At 36.3% G+C, this 19991-nt stretch overlaps 2 protein-coding genes across 2 annotated transcripts in view; both read left to right on the top strand.

Moving 5' to 3' along the window:
• LOC100371527 (large ribosomal subunit protein uL10m-like) overlaps positions 1-19991 on the top strand; it is a 33636-nt gene that overhangs the window by 12945 nt on the left and 700 nt on the right. Inside the window, exon 3 of the mRNA XM_002736620.4 lies at positions 19175-19484. Coding sequence (XP_002736666.1) covers positions 19175-19484 — 310 coding nt within the window. The remainder of the gene's footprint in view (positions 1-19174; positions 19485-19991) is intronic.
• Positions 5631-14551, top strand: LOC146729082 (uncharacterized). Its single transcript, XM_085496001.1, has 5 exons — positions 5631-7235; positions 7569-7619; positions 7990-8138; positions 8438-8545; positions 11033-14551. The coding sequence occupies exons 1-4, from the start codon at positions 7025-7027 to the stop codon at positions 8516-8518; spliced, it is 492 nt and encodes a 163-aa protein (XP_085352127.1). The 5' UTR covers positions 5631-7024; the 3' UTR covers positions 8519-8545; positions 11033-14551.

Below are 19991 nucleotides of genomic sequence, written 5' to 3'. Positions count from 1 at the left end.
GAGTATTCAAATCATATAACAAGAGGTCACAGTTCAAGTTGCATTTATGAATGAACAATGTGCCATACGATTTGAAGCATTAATTAATTAATTAGCTACATTTGATCCAAATATGAGTTTTCATTGGCCAGAGAAGTCAATTGTTAATGCCCGTTTACCCATGAGAGAGACCCCCCCCCCCAATCTTTAACATATTTTTAGCAAACAAGTTTTTTGGGCCACCATTCACTGAGCATGTACCTTTAATCCCTTTACAGTATTCAAAAAGAAACATGGATACAACTGATGCACAAAGGATAATCAGTATATCAGTTGAAAAAATTGCTTCAGATAGAAATCGGCTCTCATTCAGAAAACTGCGTATTGCCCCAAATATTCAAAAGATCCTGCTAGTATCTAATGTCATCAGCAAAGCTAAACTGGTTTTTTCAAGACAAATGATTATTGGGTTACAACAACAGCCCAGTTTGGAATTGGGATATCATGATTGCAAGCTAGAAACTATGTCAATATACAAGACTGAAGTGAATGTTACTGATAAGACACAGGAGTTGTTAAATCGTCATTCTAAGATCACAAAGTTGAGAAGTTGTATTCAGAAAGGGAGTATTAGGTCATGAATGGCAAAATTCTCCCCAGAGATGGTAATGGGACAAACATTTCAGTTTTTTTTTTAATTTACAACATGCTGTAATTTGGAGTGTATTTTAGTCCCCGTTCTAACGAAGTCCGTGCGTTCGTCCAGAGTCGTATCTCAGAATCCCTTGGACCGATTCCGTTCATTCTTTGCATGTGCCTAGTACTTTATGTGGCACATATGCACATGCAGTGGTTTAGTGATTCGATTCAAAATGGCCGACTGGCAGCCATCTTGTTTTTTGAAAATGTTGTATTTTTGACATGCTTTGTCAGTTTTCATTCAAATTTAGTACATAGATCATACATGTTAGGATACATGTCCCTGACCGTCTGTGAGTTCCTGAGTCTGTCCGTTCGTCCGTCCGTCCGTGCGTCAGTCAGTCTGTCCTGAGTCATATTTCAGAATCCTGTAGACCGATTCTGTTCATTCTTTGCATGTGCCTTGTGCCTTATGTGGGAGATACGCACATGCAGTGGTTTAGCGATTCGATTCAAAATGGCCAACTGGCAGCCATCTTGTTTTTTGAAAATGTTGTATTTTTGATATGCTTTGTCAGTTGCCATTCAAACTTGGTACATAGATTATACATGTTAGGTTACATGTCCATGCCGATTTTTTTCGTAATTGGATCTAAGATGGTCGGTATCTTTTTTTTTTTTTTATGCGGTATCTTGGACGTGCTCTGTCAGTTTTCATTCAAATTTGGCACATACATGTACTTTATACATGTTAGGATGCATGTCCATGACAATTTGTTTCAAAATCTGATTGACAGCCATCTGACTTTTTGGCCTTACTACTATTGATATTTCCACAATTTATGTACTATTTTCATTCATATTTGGCACATACATCATACATATCAGTGTGTTTCATAATCAGATCAAAGATGGCCGAATAATGGCTGTTTTTATTTTTGGCCATATTACTACTACACAGAACACGTGTTTTGATGTACCGTACTCGACCGGGTTAGCGCCCAGAGGCCTCAACTCAGAAAATCACGATTTTGTAGGGGTGGGCGCTTACCCGAGCACCCCCCTCGAAAAAGAGTGCAAATGAAAATTTTGATTCATCAAGTGACAGATTACGTCTTTGAGGGAAAATCAAATTACTAAATTAATTTGCGTCGTCATTGATTTTCACAATGAAGAAACAGAAATGATCACAAAAAATATGCACATTTTATTACAATATTAATTACGTACCACCATAATTTACGGAATTAAAAACATTTGAGTCTTTTGGAACACAGTCGAAGTCAAAATTGTCATATTATTTCCACTGACGAAGTTGTTGGATCGTACGCAAACTCTCGATGAAAATCACTTTCCGCCATGATGCAATTGCAGATTTGACCTACAGCAGCGTCGTTTGACCTAATGGGTCAAAGTTGGTTATTAACTAATCAGAATGCTGTGTTGTACTGACGCAAATTCCCGAAGACTTTCCGGTAACGCAATGCGGAAGTGAATAATCGATGTCGAAGTACGATCTGTTGGAATTGATTTCAGCGAATAAACGACATGGTTTTTCCAAAAAACTAGTAACTAGCCATTTTTGAGAATTAGACTGAATATGGCATGAAATATGTATCGCATTTTACTTGTATTAACAGGTCATTGTCGAAGCGTAGTTTACGCACGGTTACCGTGTTCTACGCATCCACAACATGTTCACAGCGGTCGATGTCCACGCTGTATCATATAAAAACGATTACCAAGATTCGTTACGCAAGACCAAGTTTTAAATTAGTTGCATTTTGAAGGGGTGGGCGCTTTGCCGAATGTGACCCCAAATATAAAAATTGCGCAAAAGTGGGGGGTGGGCGCTTGCTCGGGCATAGGCGCTAATGCGGTCGAGTACGGTAAATAGACAATCTGTTGTATACGCCACTTGGAACTCAAGTTTCAAGGACACGCTCGCGACAACCCCTCTGCTTTAATATGATGAGCACAAAAAGAACTTTCAAAAATTTAATGGGGACTGTGTCATTTTCAATGACTTGTAAACAATGTACCGGTAGTAGGGCTTGTAGGGCTTTTGAAATATGTTATAGAAAAGCTGACCTAATTTTATCCCACGTGTCCATTAGTAAATTTTCGCAGCTGGTTAAGTATTCAAAACAAGAAAAATTTTTGCATTATGCCTGTCACCTTTTTTGGGGAGAACAATGCCATTCCGGTTCCAGACCTTGGTCATGTATGGATAGATCTTGTGTGAACTTAATACATACATGTACATTGAACGTTTGCAAGTAATTTTGTTTCTCAGACTGGATTCAAAATGGCTGACTGGTGGTCATTTTGTTGTTAGTTTTGAATGTGGGGTGGGGTGGGGGTTGGGGGAATTTTGTTGTAATGAATGTGGTTTCAGAGCTGTATCTGACATTAATTGACCAGGATGGATCTGATTCAGAATGGTGGAATGCTGTTATAAAGTATGCCTCTGACATATATTGATTGATGGCAATCAAACTACTATTCCTATGTCATTTCTTTCATGCTCTGATTCAAAGTGGCTGACTAATTTCAGTTATGTTTACTGTTAAAATAAGGATGACTCTTGTCATATCATGAAATGACTTGTTTTGGTAAAAAATTGTTTACTGGTAGCCATTTTTTATGAATTCTTTACCAGATCGCTGACATGCTTGAATATGCTTCAAACATCACATAAGCATCAAACTTAATGTTGTACATTTCCATATATATGGAACTGAATCTCGCTCATACATGAACAGATTTTGTTTACTACATGGTATATGCATTTTTCACATATAATGGTATTTAAAACATTATGTTGAAAAAGTAACGTGAAATAGCTGTGCTATTTCCAATGACTTGATTTTCTTGTATGCTGTTGAGTGAGATTAAATATAAATATTTATTGCTCTAAAATCTTTGTCTTCTTCTATTTGTATTGCTTTTGTAGATATTAAACTTGCAACAAACACATGTCATACCAGCATGTACCAGGGTGTCACGTATTACCAGAACGCACATCATCTGATGAAATCAGTTGTCTGTTAGCCAAGTCTCAAGTACCAGGGTGCGACATATTACCAGACCACACGTCACCAGATGGAATCAGTTGTCAGTTAGCCAAGTCTCAAGTTCCAGAGTGTGACGTATTACCAGACTGCACATCACAGGACGGAATCAGTTGTCAGTTAGCCAAGTCTCAAGTACCATGGTTTGACATATTACCAGACCACACATCACCGGATGGAATCAGTTGTCAGGTAGCCAAGTCTCAGGTACTTGGGTCTGACACAATACCAGACCGCACATCACCGGATGGAATCAGTTGTCAGTTAGCCAAGTCTCATGTACCAGGGTGTGACATATTACCAGACCGCACATTAACGGATGAAATCAGTTGTCAGGTAGCCAAGCCTCAAATACCAAGGTGTGACATATTACCAGACTGCACCTCACAGGACGGAATCAGTTGTCAGTTAGCCAAGTCTCAAGTACCAGGGTGTGACATATTACCAGACCACACATCACCTGATGGAATCAGTTGTCAGTTAACCAAGCCTCAAGTACCAAGGTGTGACATATTACCAGACTGCACGTCACAGGACGGAATCAGTTGTCAGTTAGCCAATTCTCAAGTATCAGGGTGTGACATATTACCAGACCACACATCACCAGATGGAATCAGTTGTCAGTTAGCCAAGTCTCATGTACCAGGGTGTGAGATATTATCAGACCACACATCACCGGATGGAATCAGTTGTCAGTTAGCCAAGTCTCAAGTACTAGGGTGTGACATATTACCAGATCGCACATCACCGGATGGAATCAGTTGTCAGTTAAGCAAGCCTCTAGTACCAGGGTGTGACATATTACCAGACGACACATCACCGGATGGAATCAGTTGTCAGGTAGCCAAGTCTCGGGTATATGGGTCTGACACAATACCAGACCGCACATCACCGGATGGAATCAGTTGTCAGTTAGCCAAGTCTCAGGTACCTGGTTCTGACATATTACCAGACTGCATTTCACCGGATGGAATCAGTTGTCAGTTAGCCAAGTCTCAAGTACCAGGATGTGATGTAATACCAACCACACAACACCTGATGGAATCACCACTCAGTCAATCCAGTGTCAAGTACCACAGTGTGACATATCGTCAGACCACACATCATCCGATGAAATTAGTAGCCCGTTAGCTGAGATTGTTACTGATCGTCACTTGAACGCTGCTCCATTAACAAATGTTTTTACGAACAATACTGACTCAGAATATGGCTGTACATGATTTGTGATGTTTCCATAATTCAGTTCGGATGAAATATCCTAAACAGGCTGGACAGGGAACATATTCAGTTGCAGCTATCTGATACATGTATGATGGTCTTTTAAAGGGAATTAAAAAACCCTTTCTAGCCTTGAGTACTTCCACATTATGTGCATGATTTCCTTTGTTTGTTAGCTTTTGCCACAGCAATTTTCTTTTAGCGCTTCTGTATTTGAAACTCAACACATGAGCTACATCTGGTTCTTCACTATGCTTGCTTTCAAAATGCCTAGGTAACTTTGCAACTGGCTTCATACAGTACACACAATACTGGTATTTGTCCCATTTCCTTTTTTCTTTGTGTTATTTGCTGTAAGAACCAACACAGATGAAGTTTCAGATACAGTTGCCTTATTTTTGAGAGGATGATGAAGTATCAGGTTTCAAAACAGCACATACATTACTTGAACATTTGTTTTCTTCAACATCTTTTCCAATGCTTAATGACTGAAATTGGGGTGTAATGTTAAACACCTCTGACTCACAATCCGACGATTCAGATGTAGAGGCTCCATGATCATCATAATCCTCACCATAACTTTTATTTCTAGACATTTCATTAAATAGCTTTCTTTGTGATGTGCAGTCTGGTAATATGTCACACCGTGGTACTTGAGACTTGGCTAACTGGCGACTGATTCCATCCGGTGATGTGTCGTCTGGTAATATGTCACGCCCACATTTCTGTGCATATTTGTTCAAGCACATGGTAGCACGTATTGGATTCTCTAAATCCTGGAGACAGGCAAACACATACAGATTGGTTTTCAGAACACCAACCGACTCTCTCTTATCCATAAGCAATGTGACTTGATTTTTCACATGGTGTGTCAGAATGACCGGAACATTTCTACCTCTTTTTCCTCTTATTTCAACTCGTTCAAACAACTGACATAGGGCTTTCTCCCAATCCGACAAATGACATGCTTCTTCCATGTTTGCTCCACGAGATTCCCTGAAATCTGTAATTGTTATACGTTCCATCTCGCCACTTCTTTGACGATTGAAGATAATTAACTGTATGAGGGTGACTTCACTTAGCTTCTTCCATGACGTTTTACAGGTGTTTTCTTTAAGATTTTCATAATTGTGCTGCTTTTTTCAGATATTTGTTCATCCTTACAACATCTTCCACTAATGGTAGATCGTTTCGTTTGTTTCTCTTTTGTTCTAGCTTTGAGCTTAGTGCATGAGAACTAATTTTTTGAGCCCACTGCATCTCACACAACTTGAGGAACCTTGTATATGCTATTTCCATATTAGAATTTTCACTCTTTATGGCATCAGTTATACAGATTGCAGCACGCTTTTTCAAGGCATGTCCCAACATCAACGCTAGAGATAGTTTTCCAGCTTCATTTGTGCAGCTTCGATTACAGCATCAAATTTTGTAGGATGAATAAAATCCCTTAAACAAGAGTCTTCTTTACTCTGCTTCCTCAACTCTAAAAGTAGTCTTGCTAGTTCCCTCATCTTTTGTTTGACATACTGATGTCAGGTAGAGGCAGTACCAACTTTGATGTATTCTCTGTAGCCATATTCTACAATCAGATCATCATTTCCTGCTGTAATTGACACATCATCCTGAATCATTTGGGATAAAAAAATTTCAGCCATACCAGCATTTTTACTATGAGGTGACAACATTCCGGCAACTTGCTGTATACGATTATGAAATGCCTGCTGTGGTGCTTTTTGAAACATCCAGACTGTACATGATTTGTGATATTTCCATAATTCAGTTCGGATGAAATATCCCAAACAGGCTGGACAGGGAACATATTTAGTTGCACCTATCTGATATGATGGTCTTTTAAAGGGAATTAGAAAACCCTTTCCTGCCTTGAGTACTTCAACATTATTTGCATGATTTCCTTTGTTAGCTTTTGCCACAGCAATTTTCTTTCAGCACTTCTGGATTTAAAACTCAACACATGAGCTACATCTGGTTCTTCACTATGCTTGAGAATCCAATACGTGCTACCATGTGCTTGAGCAAATATGCACAGAAATGTGGTTTGACTTGCCCTGAATGTTTCAACTCAACCAATCTTAAGAAAGCAAATTGCAACTATGTCTCAACTTTTCAACTTGAAAGACAATGGACAGGAAATTTTGGCTGGTTTTTTGGGTCATTACATCAGAGTTCATAGGAAGTTTTATAGGCTCCCACAAGACACCCTGCAGATCGCTAAAGTCAGCAGAATTATACTTGCTTGTGAAAGAGGATCTGTGGAAAAGTACAAGAACAAATCACTTGATGACATAGAGATTGACTTGAATGGTAAGTATGGATTTACTTTAACGTACATGTATGCCAGAATATTTTCAATGAATGTGGTGATGGTATGTTCTTTTTTACCGCCCTATATTCGTGAAAGTAATTTCTGATTGGATGAAGTCATTTCGAAATTGTATTTATGCCAAAGCCACAGTTCCTGTGGTTGGCAAAATGGTTTTCAACTGCAGTTTTGAAATTTTTAAATGTTATTCTAAAATTGTTAACTTTATCGTAAATCACATTTATGCCTAAACAAAAATGGATGTTCTTACATCAAAAAAAAAATTAATTTCTCATTACTATTGTATGCTTCATCAATATGTGTGTTTATTTCAGAGGTTTCAGATGATGAAGAATCAGTGCTGATTGATATCAAGACTCCTGAAGGTATGTGAGAGTTATAATACTGGAAAATCAAGAATTTATGGATGGATTGACGATTAGAAACAAGGTGGCTGAATGTCAATCATTTCAGTGTTAAAAAAATCATAATCAAGCATCAGCTTCTGGATCCATATCTCTGACATGTTTATGTTCCAACTATATTACTATAAACAAAACTATACATCTTAAGTTTGATAACTAACTGGGACTGTGCCATGCATGGCTTGTTTTTTATAAAGGGGAAATAAAATCCAACTATGAAACTATTACATTACGTTATTCTTCATGAACAGCGTCTGTGTTTGCACACACTGTCACAGATCAGTACATTTCCGAATCTTTATTACTTTCATTATACCTGGTATTTTTTCAGCACCTACTGAGAAAACAGCAGATTCAGCTGTATGTAAGATAGAACCGTATTTGATACTAGAATCCAGTTTTAGGAATCTCAAGAATGGGAATGAACTTTCTGATGATATTGTCAATTCTGCTGTCTATCCTGCCACTCAAAAAAGAGAGGTAACTTAAAGTTATATTAATTTAAAGTTATATTAATTACTTCACTGAGTCTGTGTCACATGTACATCATTGTAATTAGATAAGAAATAATTTGTGTACACTATAGCATGCTGTACAGTTATCATGTGCTAGATAATATAATTAAAAAATAGAAATGATAATATTATAAAAGCTAAATCAAATCTTGTTTAAATTGTTAATACAATAGGGGACATTATACTATATAGTTTTTTATGAATTGCAGGATTCATTTTTCTTCTTTCTTTTTCATTTACATTTTACTTGATTCTTCCTTTTAGTTCAGCATGAGCTTGCTTATCCTAAAAGAAGGGCATCTGGCAAAAGTGATGCTTTTTTCACTCAGACTTCATCTAGTGTAAAGAAAAAAAGCAGACAGATGCCTCAAGGTATGGAACTGTTTCAGTATGTAGCTGCCAAAATTTCAATGTGTATTGCACCTCATAGACTATGACTTTATGATGTCTATTTAAACAATAATGAACGACCCGCCAACCTATAATGGACGAAAGCTCACTCCATTATGAGTTGACAAAGAATTTATTATTGTTATTTTTTGAAGCATTTTCAATATCAGTGGATTTGCTGCCACTAAAAAATGGAAAATTTCGAGAAAAATCCACAGTGAACAGAACTGTTTTGCAGTCACTGGCCTGTAAATCTGAATAATTTAAAATGTCTTTCTGAAAATTGTATTCACAATCTCATATGGCAAACTAAGAAAGAAACTAGTTTTTATCCATCAAATATTCTTGTAATTAAATAATTCACAGTGTGGTGTGGAGTAGCATTGTAGTGGTCGCCCGAGTGAACGGCACACAGTGACTAGTACTTTTGGTGTCCGTCACGACCTTGCACTATGCTATGCTAGACCGCCGCCTATGGACTGACGGAATTGACTGTGCGTAGGAGTGTGTACCATGGGTACATGTACGTTGTCGTATTGTTACCCAATCCAGCAAGTGTTTTCAAACCATTGAGGTGGATTTTATTGGCGACAGTCCTGTAATAGCTATTTTCAAATGCTACGAGAGGCCCATGATTTGATGAATACTTCAAGCCAAACGAATGCGTAGCGAGTGAGTGAACATGGCTGGAAAGCTAGTGGGTGTTAGCCATCCTACAAACAGTGATTTTAATCTTGCTGTATAAATAACAAGTCATTGTTAACGACACAGTCCCCGTCCAAAATTTTGTGATTTGACATATCAATTTGATGCTGATGAAGTCATTGAGATTAGATTGAAACCATTAATAGGAGATGGATTTGTAAAAAAAATATGATTTATTGCTTTTACATGAGACTTGGACAATCATATTGAATCAAATTACAAAAATAATGTTCGTGTTGATGTATCTATTGGTATACTGTTTTTGTACAAAATTTAAACAGAAATATTCATTGCATTCATAGGAAAGTAGGCATGGGTACCATGAAAAACAAAATGGCCGCCATATTTGTTTGAATCACGAAAAAAGTATGACGTGCACCTATAACCAAATGTGTATGATCATCATTCCAAGTTTAATCCAAATCGACCCAGTCATCTTTGAGAAACAGCCTCGGACATGTGAAAATGACGATTTAGCGCTTTTACATTAAAATTGGGCATCGGCCAGCCATATTGAATTGAATCACAAAAACCATGCTGGTGCAGATGTATCTCTTGGTATACTATCTCTGTACAAACTTTAAACAGAGACATTCATTGCATTCAAGATAAAGTAGCATGAGTACCATGAAAAACAAGATGGCCGCCATATTTGTTCGAATCACGATAAAAAAATGACGTGCAACTACAAACCAATATGTATGATCATCATACCAACTTTGATCCAAATCGGCCCAGTCATCTCCGAGAAACTGCTGCAGACACGTTTAGGTATCAGAAATAGCAAATTTTACATCCAAAATGGCCACAAGTCGCCCATTTTTGCTCCGATAATAAAGTAACTTGACGCGTATATGTAAGATATTATGTCTTCATGTAAAGTTTGAATGAAATCAGTCAATTGGTGTTTGAGATATAGCTCCGTACGTACATACATAGGAATGGACGGACGGACGGACGGACGGACGGACGGATGGAACTAACCCAAAATGATAGTCCCCGTTTTCGAACTTCGTTCGAACGGGGACTAAAAAAAAGACACCTGACAACAATCTTGTTTCACAAATAAGTGTAGTACTACTATTCATTTTTCTGTACTCACACTCTGTAAACATAGCAGCATCTGCTTGGTTGAATCACCCCGGGTTAACCTTAGTTCATTGACACGATTAGGGACATGACAGCGGCATCAGTCGTAGAATCTAGAAGCATGCCTACTAGATGAAATGCTTCAGCCGAGCGTGCTTTAACGTAGAGAGCTAACGAGGATGCTTGCAATTTCTCTTCTTAAATAGTTTCTCCTTTATTCGTTTTCGAAAACTACATTGTAATCAAATCCATGGTACAGGGATCAATAATGGGATACATTATTGCAAATAATCTGCTGCATTGACATCATAAAATCCACTGATATTGATAATGCTATAATATAATTAAATATAAGGTTTACTTTAAAATTGCATTACATCATTTATTGCATATCCATGTTGATTTGTTTTTGTTATGTTTGACTGACTGGTGGTCATTTACAAAACCATAAAAAATCAACATATGAAAATGTCATTTAATTTGAAATTACTCATAGGATATTACTTATACACCTTGTTTTGATTTTGAGTGATGGCAATTTTTCAACTATTATTTCAAACAACTTCTTTTTGAAAATCTAAACAATTTTGCAGCAACAGATTTTGATTTGCGGCTGTCTATTTACCTTGTTACTTTGTAACAGTAGATTTACTTGATATTTTCTTTTTGTGTTAGGTGCAGAATATAAGATATGGAGTGTTGAAGAACAGATGGCTGTTAAAAATTATTTTTCGCAAGATATTAGACTTCTACACATGTCTGGAAAGGCTGCTTGCAGTAGTTGTTTACAACAGAATCCAGTTTTGTGCCATAGGTCCTGGAAAAATGTAAAAGATTGTGTTCGTAATTTGATTACGGTACATAAGAGGCGGAAGGATAAATGAATTCTGTTATTTTTGCTGCCAGATGTTATATAATAATGTGGTATACATCAAACTGTAAAAGAACTGCTAAAGAGCCGCCAGTTCATATTTGCTACCACACCTGATTCTACATCTCACCTCATCAGGTGCTCGGCTATGGTAGTATTAAACTCTTTTTATAGAAAGGGAATCGTTCCAGCAGGATTATGATTTAAGGTATAGATACAGGTTCTTGGGCACTTGGGAGTGAATTTTTTTTTTTTTTTGCTTTTTTTATCCAAAGTCTTGGCTATAGATTGTTAAAATTTCGCAGTATTGTGAATAGTGGAACATACTCAAAAGACGATTTTAAATTATAGAAAACAGGTACAAACATTTTCTTTTTTGAATGTTTAGCAAGATTTAGCAAGGCTGTACATAAATAATCAAAAAGAAACATGGTGAAAAAAGTAATGACGGGATCTCCATATTATGCACTGTATTTAACTTTTTTCAAAACAATAATAGGTTGTTGTCAAAATAGTGTGAGAATTTCAAGACAAACTAACATAAACTGTGGGAGCTAATTAATTTCCAATCTCTGTGACTAACCAGAAAACACGAACGGAGATAATGCCTGTTTTATGAAAGTGACGACGTTAATCGTCTACAAAAATGGCTATTGCATCACAACGACATGCCAAAATCCATCATACATCGATGCTTGCTGATGTTCAATTGTCAGATAAAAAATAAAATAAAAATATTTACAATTCAAGGGAAACGGACGTAAAATTGTCTGCAGAGTCAACACCTTGCGCGAAAACTGTCACGGTGTCGTGTTATCATTTCCACTGAGTGAGGGGCACAATGGATCACGTAAAGCTGATGAGATATTCATACAGTTATATAAACATTGCGGATTGAGTCTAAATTTACTTTCCCTCAAACCTTAAAAAAATACATTGTATGACTCAGTTTTTCGTGATCTCCAGTGAAATGGACCATGCGAAGTTAGACGACCAGTTTGAAATGGGCCGTAATATTTTGCTACACAACGGCTATTTGCAGTTTTTACTACTCAATCAGTCAACTGCCTGTGAGAAAAAATCTAAATGGGAGGGAAAATATTGTAAATCGAGACAGGTTTCATTCAACTAAAGATGAGATGGGTCGATAAAAATTAAACGAACCCTGACCTCTGGAAGTACCCGATTTATAGAGTGCCTTAGTACCAGAGGTTGCAGAGCATACATACAATGTACTTTTCAACATCGCTACAGGTGCATGCTAGCTGACAAGGGGTTTCCGATTGAGGTAACCAAGATGGCATCACAGAGTGCTTCATTTTTCCGTGGTGCTTAAAAACAGAATCTTGTTGGCAATTTTTCTGTAATTTCCAGGGTATTTTTTTATTTTTAATTAACCAAGCATTTTACGAGCATGCCATTGACAAGTTATCGATACAGCTCAGCAATGGTGTTTATCCATTGCATTGCAATGCTATCAGCAGGGTGATCTCTACAGCAAAACGAAAAATGTTTACTTTGTATACTTCAGTTTTAAAATACCTTGGGAGAAAAAAAATGTGTGAAAACAAAAATATTTAGTAATATAACAATATGCCAGGCTAGAAGTTGTTGACATGTTGCGAGATAAGGGTGAAACTGTTTACTTATCATTTACAACTGTAAGCAACGTAAACAAACTTCGGGACTTTTAATCACATACGTGTGCCTCGGTTCCCTCTATTTTAAAATCGTTTTTTTGAGTGTTTCAGCATTGACAATGCTCCAAAATTTTAACATTATCTAGCCAAGACTGTCTGGGTAAGAAAAAGCAAAAAAAAAATAATTCACTCAAAGTGCCCACGAACATGCATCTATACCTTAAGGCCACTTCATTGTTATTGCAATGAATCTCACACTGTCAGATATTGTGGTCAAATCTATGCAGATTGTTGTAACCTTTGCAGTTGGGTCATACCTTCATTAATTTCTGATAACTGGTACTATAGAAACAGTGACAGGTTCTTAAAGCGACAATAGATTTTGAAAATTTTTGTTTAAATATACCTACATAAAGATTACCAAAATACTGTTTTAGACATAATTGCGTGGAGATTGGTCAGCCTTTCAAGCTGGGAACGTATTTGACCCAGGGCCCTCAGTAAGTTATCATGTACTGTAATTTTTCATCAAAACTGGAATTCAATAGATGGAGACCATGACGCAACCGTGCCCCCCCCTTATTTCACTGACAATGATTTAATGTACAATGTCCGTTTATGCTATGCTTTCAGTGTCTGCAGGAAATGTTTTATTAAAATGAAAATATCGATAGTTGCAGCTATTGTCGTTTTAACTACAGTGGTCACAAAAAAATTATGTCTTTATACTGAACTGAATGTGTGATCAGGTGAAACAAACCTATCTCTGCTACTCAGTAATACTACATGTGCACTTGTCCTACATTCTAAAAAAACATGTTACACTGATTGGTCTTATGGTAATCATGTCAATCAAAATCATGCTTTGCTCCAAAAGCCAATAGCAAGTTTGAGATATTCTGTGTACATCATTTGTTACTTAGGATGAATTATAAAAACATAATTGGATTCTAGAAATGTAAATGTTATTGAATTGAGCTCAATCTGAAATAAGTGGCTGAATTCATGGCTTCATTAATGGAGTTCCTGTGTTCTTTGTTATGATTAATTAATATTTTCATGTATTTCTACCTCCATATATTTTGTTTTTCATCAAATAAATCCTAAAGCAAGGTGGTCGTTGCACCATGGCCTGGTTGATAATGGACTTGTACCAATGCACACAATGCGTGTGAAATACATTGTTTACGTGTAATTCAAACACCCGCTGCGCCGACCACCACCCTTTAAGTTTATGGGCATAAGCATTTAGATCATTTACAATGATCATTTTGTGCATTTGATCTTAGGTGTACTTGAGTTCCAAACAGGTTTATTCCTTCCACTACCATAGTTATCTGTGGTCATCCACAACATGGTCTTGTTTAAATGTTGGAGTACCGTATGCTCTATCTCACCTAAATTTGGGATGGAAAATTACCACCTTTTCATGCTGGAAGTTTGAAAATAAGAATAAACATTTTGTTTGATATTGCATTCCAACAGAAACAAAAATATACTAAAAATATTTACAAATTTTCTATACATAATGCCACATGTGGCTGAGAAAAAACACAACTATGGAAAACTCCCTGCCTATACTATTAACAAGTACACTTTGATCTCTGCTCATTTCTCATTATAATGTAAGAAAGGAATATGTATTCCTTCAAACTATTGCAAATAAAGTTGGTTAGTAGAAAATAGCGTGATGATATTCTGTGTGAAAGTTGTATCAACCAGATTCCAACCCCATTCTATTTTATCGAATTCAAAATTTGGAAACAATGCTAGATAAATACTGATACGAGTTCATTGCTCTGAGAATTACAGTTGCAGTTTATGCAACTATCAGTGTTGTCCCCTACTGGAGATGTACATTGCCATTTTGTACAAAAAAAGTTAAAAAGAAATGCTTGCTTCCCTAATAAAATTGTGCAGAACGAGAGGGGAGCAGCTACCTTCCCTACCCAATTTTCAGCACCACTAAGTTATTGGACGATGTTGTATATACAAAAATATCCACACCTATTTTTATTTATACACTTAATTACTTAACATCCATTGGAATGGATGATAATGGATAAATGAAAAGTGACATGACAAAGAAAAAAACAATTAAAAATTTAGGAAGTGTTGCTGTCTAAATTCAAAACAGATTTACAAATATTAAACTAAAGGTATTTACAGAGATTTAATGCTCAAGCAAATTTGTGAATATTTTGTATACATAAATGGAATGTTTTTGTGCTGGGCATAGACAGGGCAAGGCATCACAAATTGTTTTTCATTTTTTCGATCTGATTTTTGTTACAGAGAAGACATACCTAGCATTTGCTGGTAACTGAGTGTATGAGTTTCAATTCTCTATAACAAATATTTGACAATCTTACTGCCATTTGTGAATTGCACTTATATGTGTGAATGCTATGCTATTGTTCATATCAGTTCGAGGACATGTGAAGTGACACTTTGCACATGTGGGAGTGACACCCCCGAGATTTTCCACGTCCTCTGAAAAAAAATCGCGTCCTCAGAAAGGAGGTCCTCAGTATGATAGTCAAAGGCAGGTCCTTGAAGAAATGGTCTGATTGCTAAACTCTACTAACCCATGTATACCTACAATAATATTAAATTATGTAATTAAATATCAAGCCTGTAAACCCACTAGAAAGTGACGTCCTCGGAGACTGGTCTAGAAACCGAGTCCTCTGAGCATATAGTAATGCGAGTATGTGTGTATGTGTGTGTGTATGTGTGTATGTGTGTCCGACTGTTCCACTGCTATCTCAAGAACCATACATCGGTTTTTGATGAAACTTGGTGCATAGATGCTCTGGGCCAATGCGCAGATTTGATTAGGTTTTGGTAAAAATCCATGCTCGTTAATTACCTAATTTGCATGATAATTAGCTAATTTTTAGCTGTTCTATGACTGTTCCACTGATATCTAAAGAACCACTCATTGGATTTTGATGAAACTTGGTACATAGATGCTCTGAACTAATGCTAGGTTTTGATTAGTTTTTGGTAATAATCCATGGATACTAATTACCTAATTTGCATAATGATTAGTCAATTTTCGGTTTTTCCACTGATATCTCAAGTACTAATCATCACATTTCAATGAAACTTGGTACATAGATGTCATACGACACTGCACAGACCTGATAGTTTTTATGGTAATATCAGTACATATTAATTACCTAATTTGCATAATTAATTAATTTTCAGCATTTGATATAAGTAGTTAGCATTACATTTCAATGAAACTTGGTACTTACATACTCAAGGACTATGCAGAGATTGATTGTTTTCGATAAATATTTGTGCATATTAATCACCTAATTTGCATAATTAGTTAATTTTCAGCTTTTCCACATGTATCTCAAGTACTAATCATCGCATTTCAATGAAACTTGGTACATAGATCCTTTAGGACTATGCAGAGACCTGATTAGTTTTAGGGTAAATAATTGTGCATATTAATTACCTAATTTGCATAATTAATTTTCAGCTTTTCTACTGATATCTAAAGTACTAATCATCATATTTCAATGAATCTAGAATTATGCAAACCCAATTAGTTTCCGGTAAATATTTGTGCATATTAATCACCTAATTTGCATAATTAACCAACTTTCACACTGATATCTCAGGTACTATACATCACATATCAATGAATGTACATGGATGCTGTAGGACAATAGACAGACCTGAATAATTGTGGGTTAAAATCTGTACATATTAATTACCTAATTTGCGTAATTAACCAATTTTAATCTTTCACACTGATATCTAAAGTACCGTAAAAACTCCAAAATTTCGACTGGTTTTAAATAATTTGTGTTAGAAATGTGACGTGTTTTTAGAGTCAAAATTAAGGTGCATTTTCGGACGGTCGAATTTTTCAGAATAGAAATCAGCAAAAAAAAATGGGGATGATAGACAGTGTGCTTCATTAGTTTTTAAAAAATGCAATGTCCGTCAATTGACGTAAACTTCCTCATGTTTCACGGTAAAAGCAAAGGTCGTGGCCGAGTTGTAACTCAAAATCTAAACAAAGTCATCAATCAGTGAGTATTATGACAAGCAAAACAAAACATCAAGACGCGGAGAAGAGGTCAGCACAAAACTAATAGGTCAAAAGACAAAGCTGTCTCGCACTACCTAGGAAAACTTGCGAATGTTCGAAGTACAGGTACCCATTGGACAAAAGATATATGGAAGTTTAGCAAACGATCTCCCCGACCCAGTGCAATGTATCCGGTTAGAATCAAAGCTCACGTGTCCCTTATTTGAGCACCGTACCGGTGATTTGAGGGACCAAATTCTGCCGTAAATTCGCCCTTGGATTAAAAAATATAATGGGATTTAAGAAAATAAAATGGGACTTTTAAGGTGTATTTTGGCGTCATTTTTCGGACATTTCAATCAATCCTGCCGGCTAAAATAGAGTCTAAGTTTTACTGTAGTCATTGACGTCTGTCTATTCAAGAGTACACGTGTATGATTTTTATCGTGACTAGCGTGAGCGGGTAAGCTTCCTTTCGAGAATGAGCTGTTATCACTGTGAACAATGTTAAATTATTCTTCAGATGACCAGTTTATTTTTTAAAAACAACTAATTTTTTTATTTAAAAAAAATCATGCCGTTTTCGCATCATCCAGCTTTTTGATTGGTTAATTAGCGATTTGACCTATTTGACCTAAGAGAACATGGCGGATATCCTACAGCATCAAACGTTTATACGAGATCGGAATCATTCGCTTACGATGAAACTAAGTTGACTTTTATTTGTATTTCATAACCATTCAACAAATTTATTTTGTGTACATTATTATAATCACTACTGAGTACAGTAATAATCAACAATTCAGAAACGCAGCATGCCGAGATTTTTGTGTTCGTTTTTATTTGAAACTTCGTTTATTTAGAATATATTTTCGTTACCAATAAAATAAAAATCTCTCAGTCAATCAGAAACCCGGATTCATGCCTTTGAGGAAGGTCCCGTTTGAACGCTCACATCGTTTTTTTTTTCGTTTGGGGGAAAACTAAAACTGGTCGCAATTTTCGAATAAGAATGAGTCGGCAATTTTTAGTGGAGTCGAAAATTTGGAGGTGAATAAAACACCGAAACCCGGCAAATAAATAGGCGGTCAAATTTTTAGAGGGGTCGAAATTTTGGAGTTTTCACGGTGCTAATTATTCCATTTCAATGAAACTTAGTACAAAGATGCTCTAGGACAATGTACAAACCTAATTAGTTTGGGGTAAAAATCTGTTCATATTAATTCCCTAATAAGCATAATAATTCATAATTTTTTGGTTCTAATCACATTTCAATTAAACTTGGAGACATAGATTTTCTGTTACATTGCGCAGACCTCATTAGTTTTACACTCAAATCTGGTCATATTAATTTTCTGATTTGCATAATTAGTTTTCAGCTAAGTAATTTCGAATTATATTTAATGTGTCTCCAATACTCTCAGCACATGGGAGTTCTTTCTAAGCTTTCTTTGATTATTTTTTTGGTCTGTTGTTACAAAATGATGGCCTGCTATTAAATGCATTTGTGAAACCCCTGATCTATGTATACCTTGGTCAATAGAAAATATTATATTACTGTCATCGTCATATTTGTCCCAAACAGCAATATTGTCAGTTAAGTTGCTGACTGGTTTGCTATGCACGCCTGGAGATCGTTACGTGATTAGAACAAGTTAGGTCAAACCAACCTGAACAGGGGATGTCAAACATATAGTGAGGAACTCGCATGTTGAATATGAATAGAAGATATCGATGCAATTGCTTCAATTGTATAAATTTATGTACAATAAATGGCAAAGTTATCCAAACAAAATGTATGTACTGACACAGTATGAAATGTTAGGACACAGGCAAAGGTGTGTCTGGTGCACTCGTAAATAAGTGCATTTAGCCGAATGTCACACCCTCGTAAAAATGGTTTGAACTAACCAGTTCTAATCATGTAACAATCTTGGGACACGCAGAGCAAACCAGTCAGCAACTTAGCTGGCAATGTTTCTGTTCTGGTTTTCTTAACAATATGGCAGTGACAGTAAACGTTGATTGGAAAATATTAACATCAAAGCAACTGCACACATGATTATACCACATGCGCTTACATCAATTACAAATGTGTTTCTGTGGTCAAAATAAGTAATATTTTATTGATTCAGATTTTTGTGTGATTTTTTTTTTATATTCTACTACTAGACACATGCTTCTAATAGAACAAATACAGTATACCTCAATAGTGTCCTATTTGTACAACATTTATGTTTTTCGGTTCATAGGTGAACCCGTGGAAAGAGTTACTAAAGAGGGAAGCCAAGGCAACATTGAAAAGTAACCAATTAGTAGCAGTTCTACACAACTCGGGTGTCAAGGCGTTCGAATACACTGTACTCTGGAGAAAACTTCGTAAACAAGGAATTGAACTTGTGCGTTTCCCTAATCTTGTCATGTGTGAAACAGTAGAGAACAGTGAATTCCAGAATATGCAACCATTGTTTGTGGGACGCAATTTATATGCCGTATGTAAAGAACCTAAGGTTAAAGAATTACTAAAAACAGTGAAAAACACACCAAAAATAATCCTCCTAGGTGAGTAGTGATTTTTTTTTATTTCTTCAGCAAAACTTGATACCTCCAATAAAGATTCACTCCGACACCATTCCTAGGTTTTACCTTTTAAAGGGTGGTGGTCGTCGTGCCGCGTCCTGTTTGATATGGGACTCATAGCGACGCATACAATGCGTGTAAAATTGTTTATTTACATGAAATTCGACCACCGCACTTTAAAAATGGCTGTGATTAGTGGAGCTATTCGTTTTGAAGTTAGAGAATGGTAATCATGAGCTCTTTCGGATTATGGTTCAGGCAAGTAGAGTGATTATTTGCATTAAAAGTAAGGTTCTCAAATTTGAATCGGCACAAGCTGGAAGAAATATGAACTAACTTCCATTTTTGAAAATGTTGGTCATTTAAGCTTCCCATTCTTGTGTTGATATTTGATCTGTTAACGATTTTGAAGTGTATTTCAACATTCATCAATCAGCACAGATTCGCCATTAGGCCAAAAAAACAAAACAAAAAAAACTTATGTTGCCC

Source organism: Saccoglossus kowalevskii, chromosome 22, assembly GCF_978046115.1.
Source record: "Saccoglossus kowalevskii chromosome 22, keSacKowa6.1, whole genome shotgun sequence".
In the NCBI taxonomy this organism is placed as follows: Eukaryota; Metazoa; Hemichordata; class Enteropneusta; family Harrimaniidae; genus Saccoglossus; species Saccoglossus kowalevskii.
The sequence above is the reverse complement of the archived record's forward strand: the minus strand, read 5'-3'. Positions and strand labels throughout refer to the sequence as shown.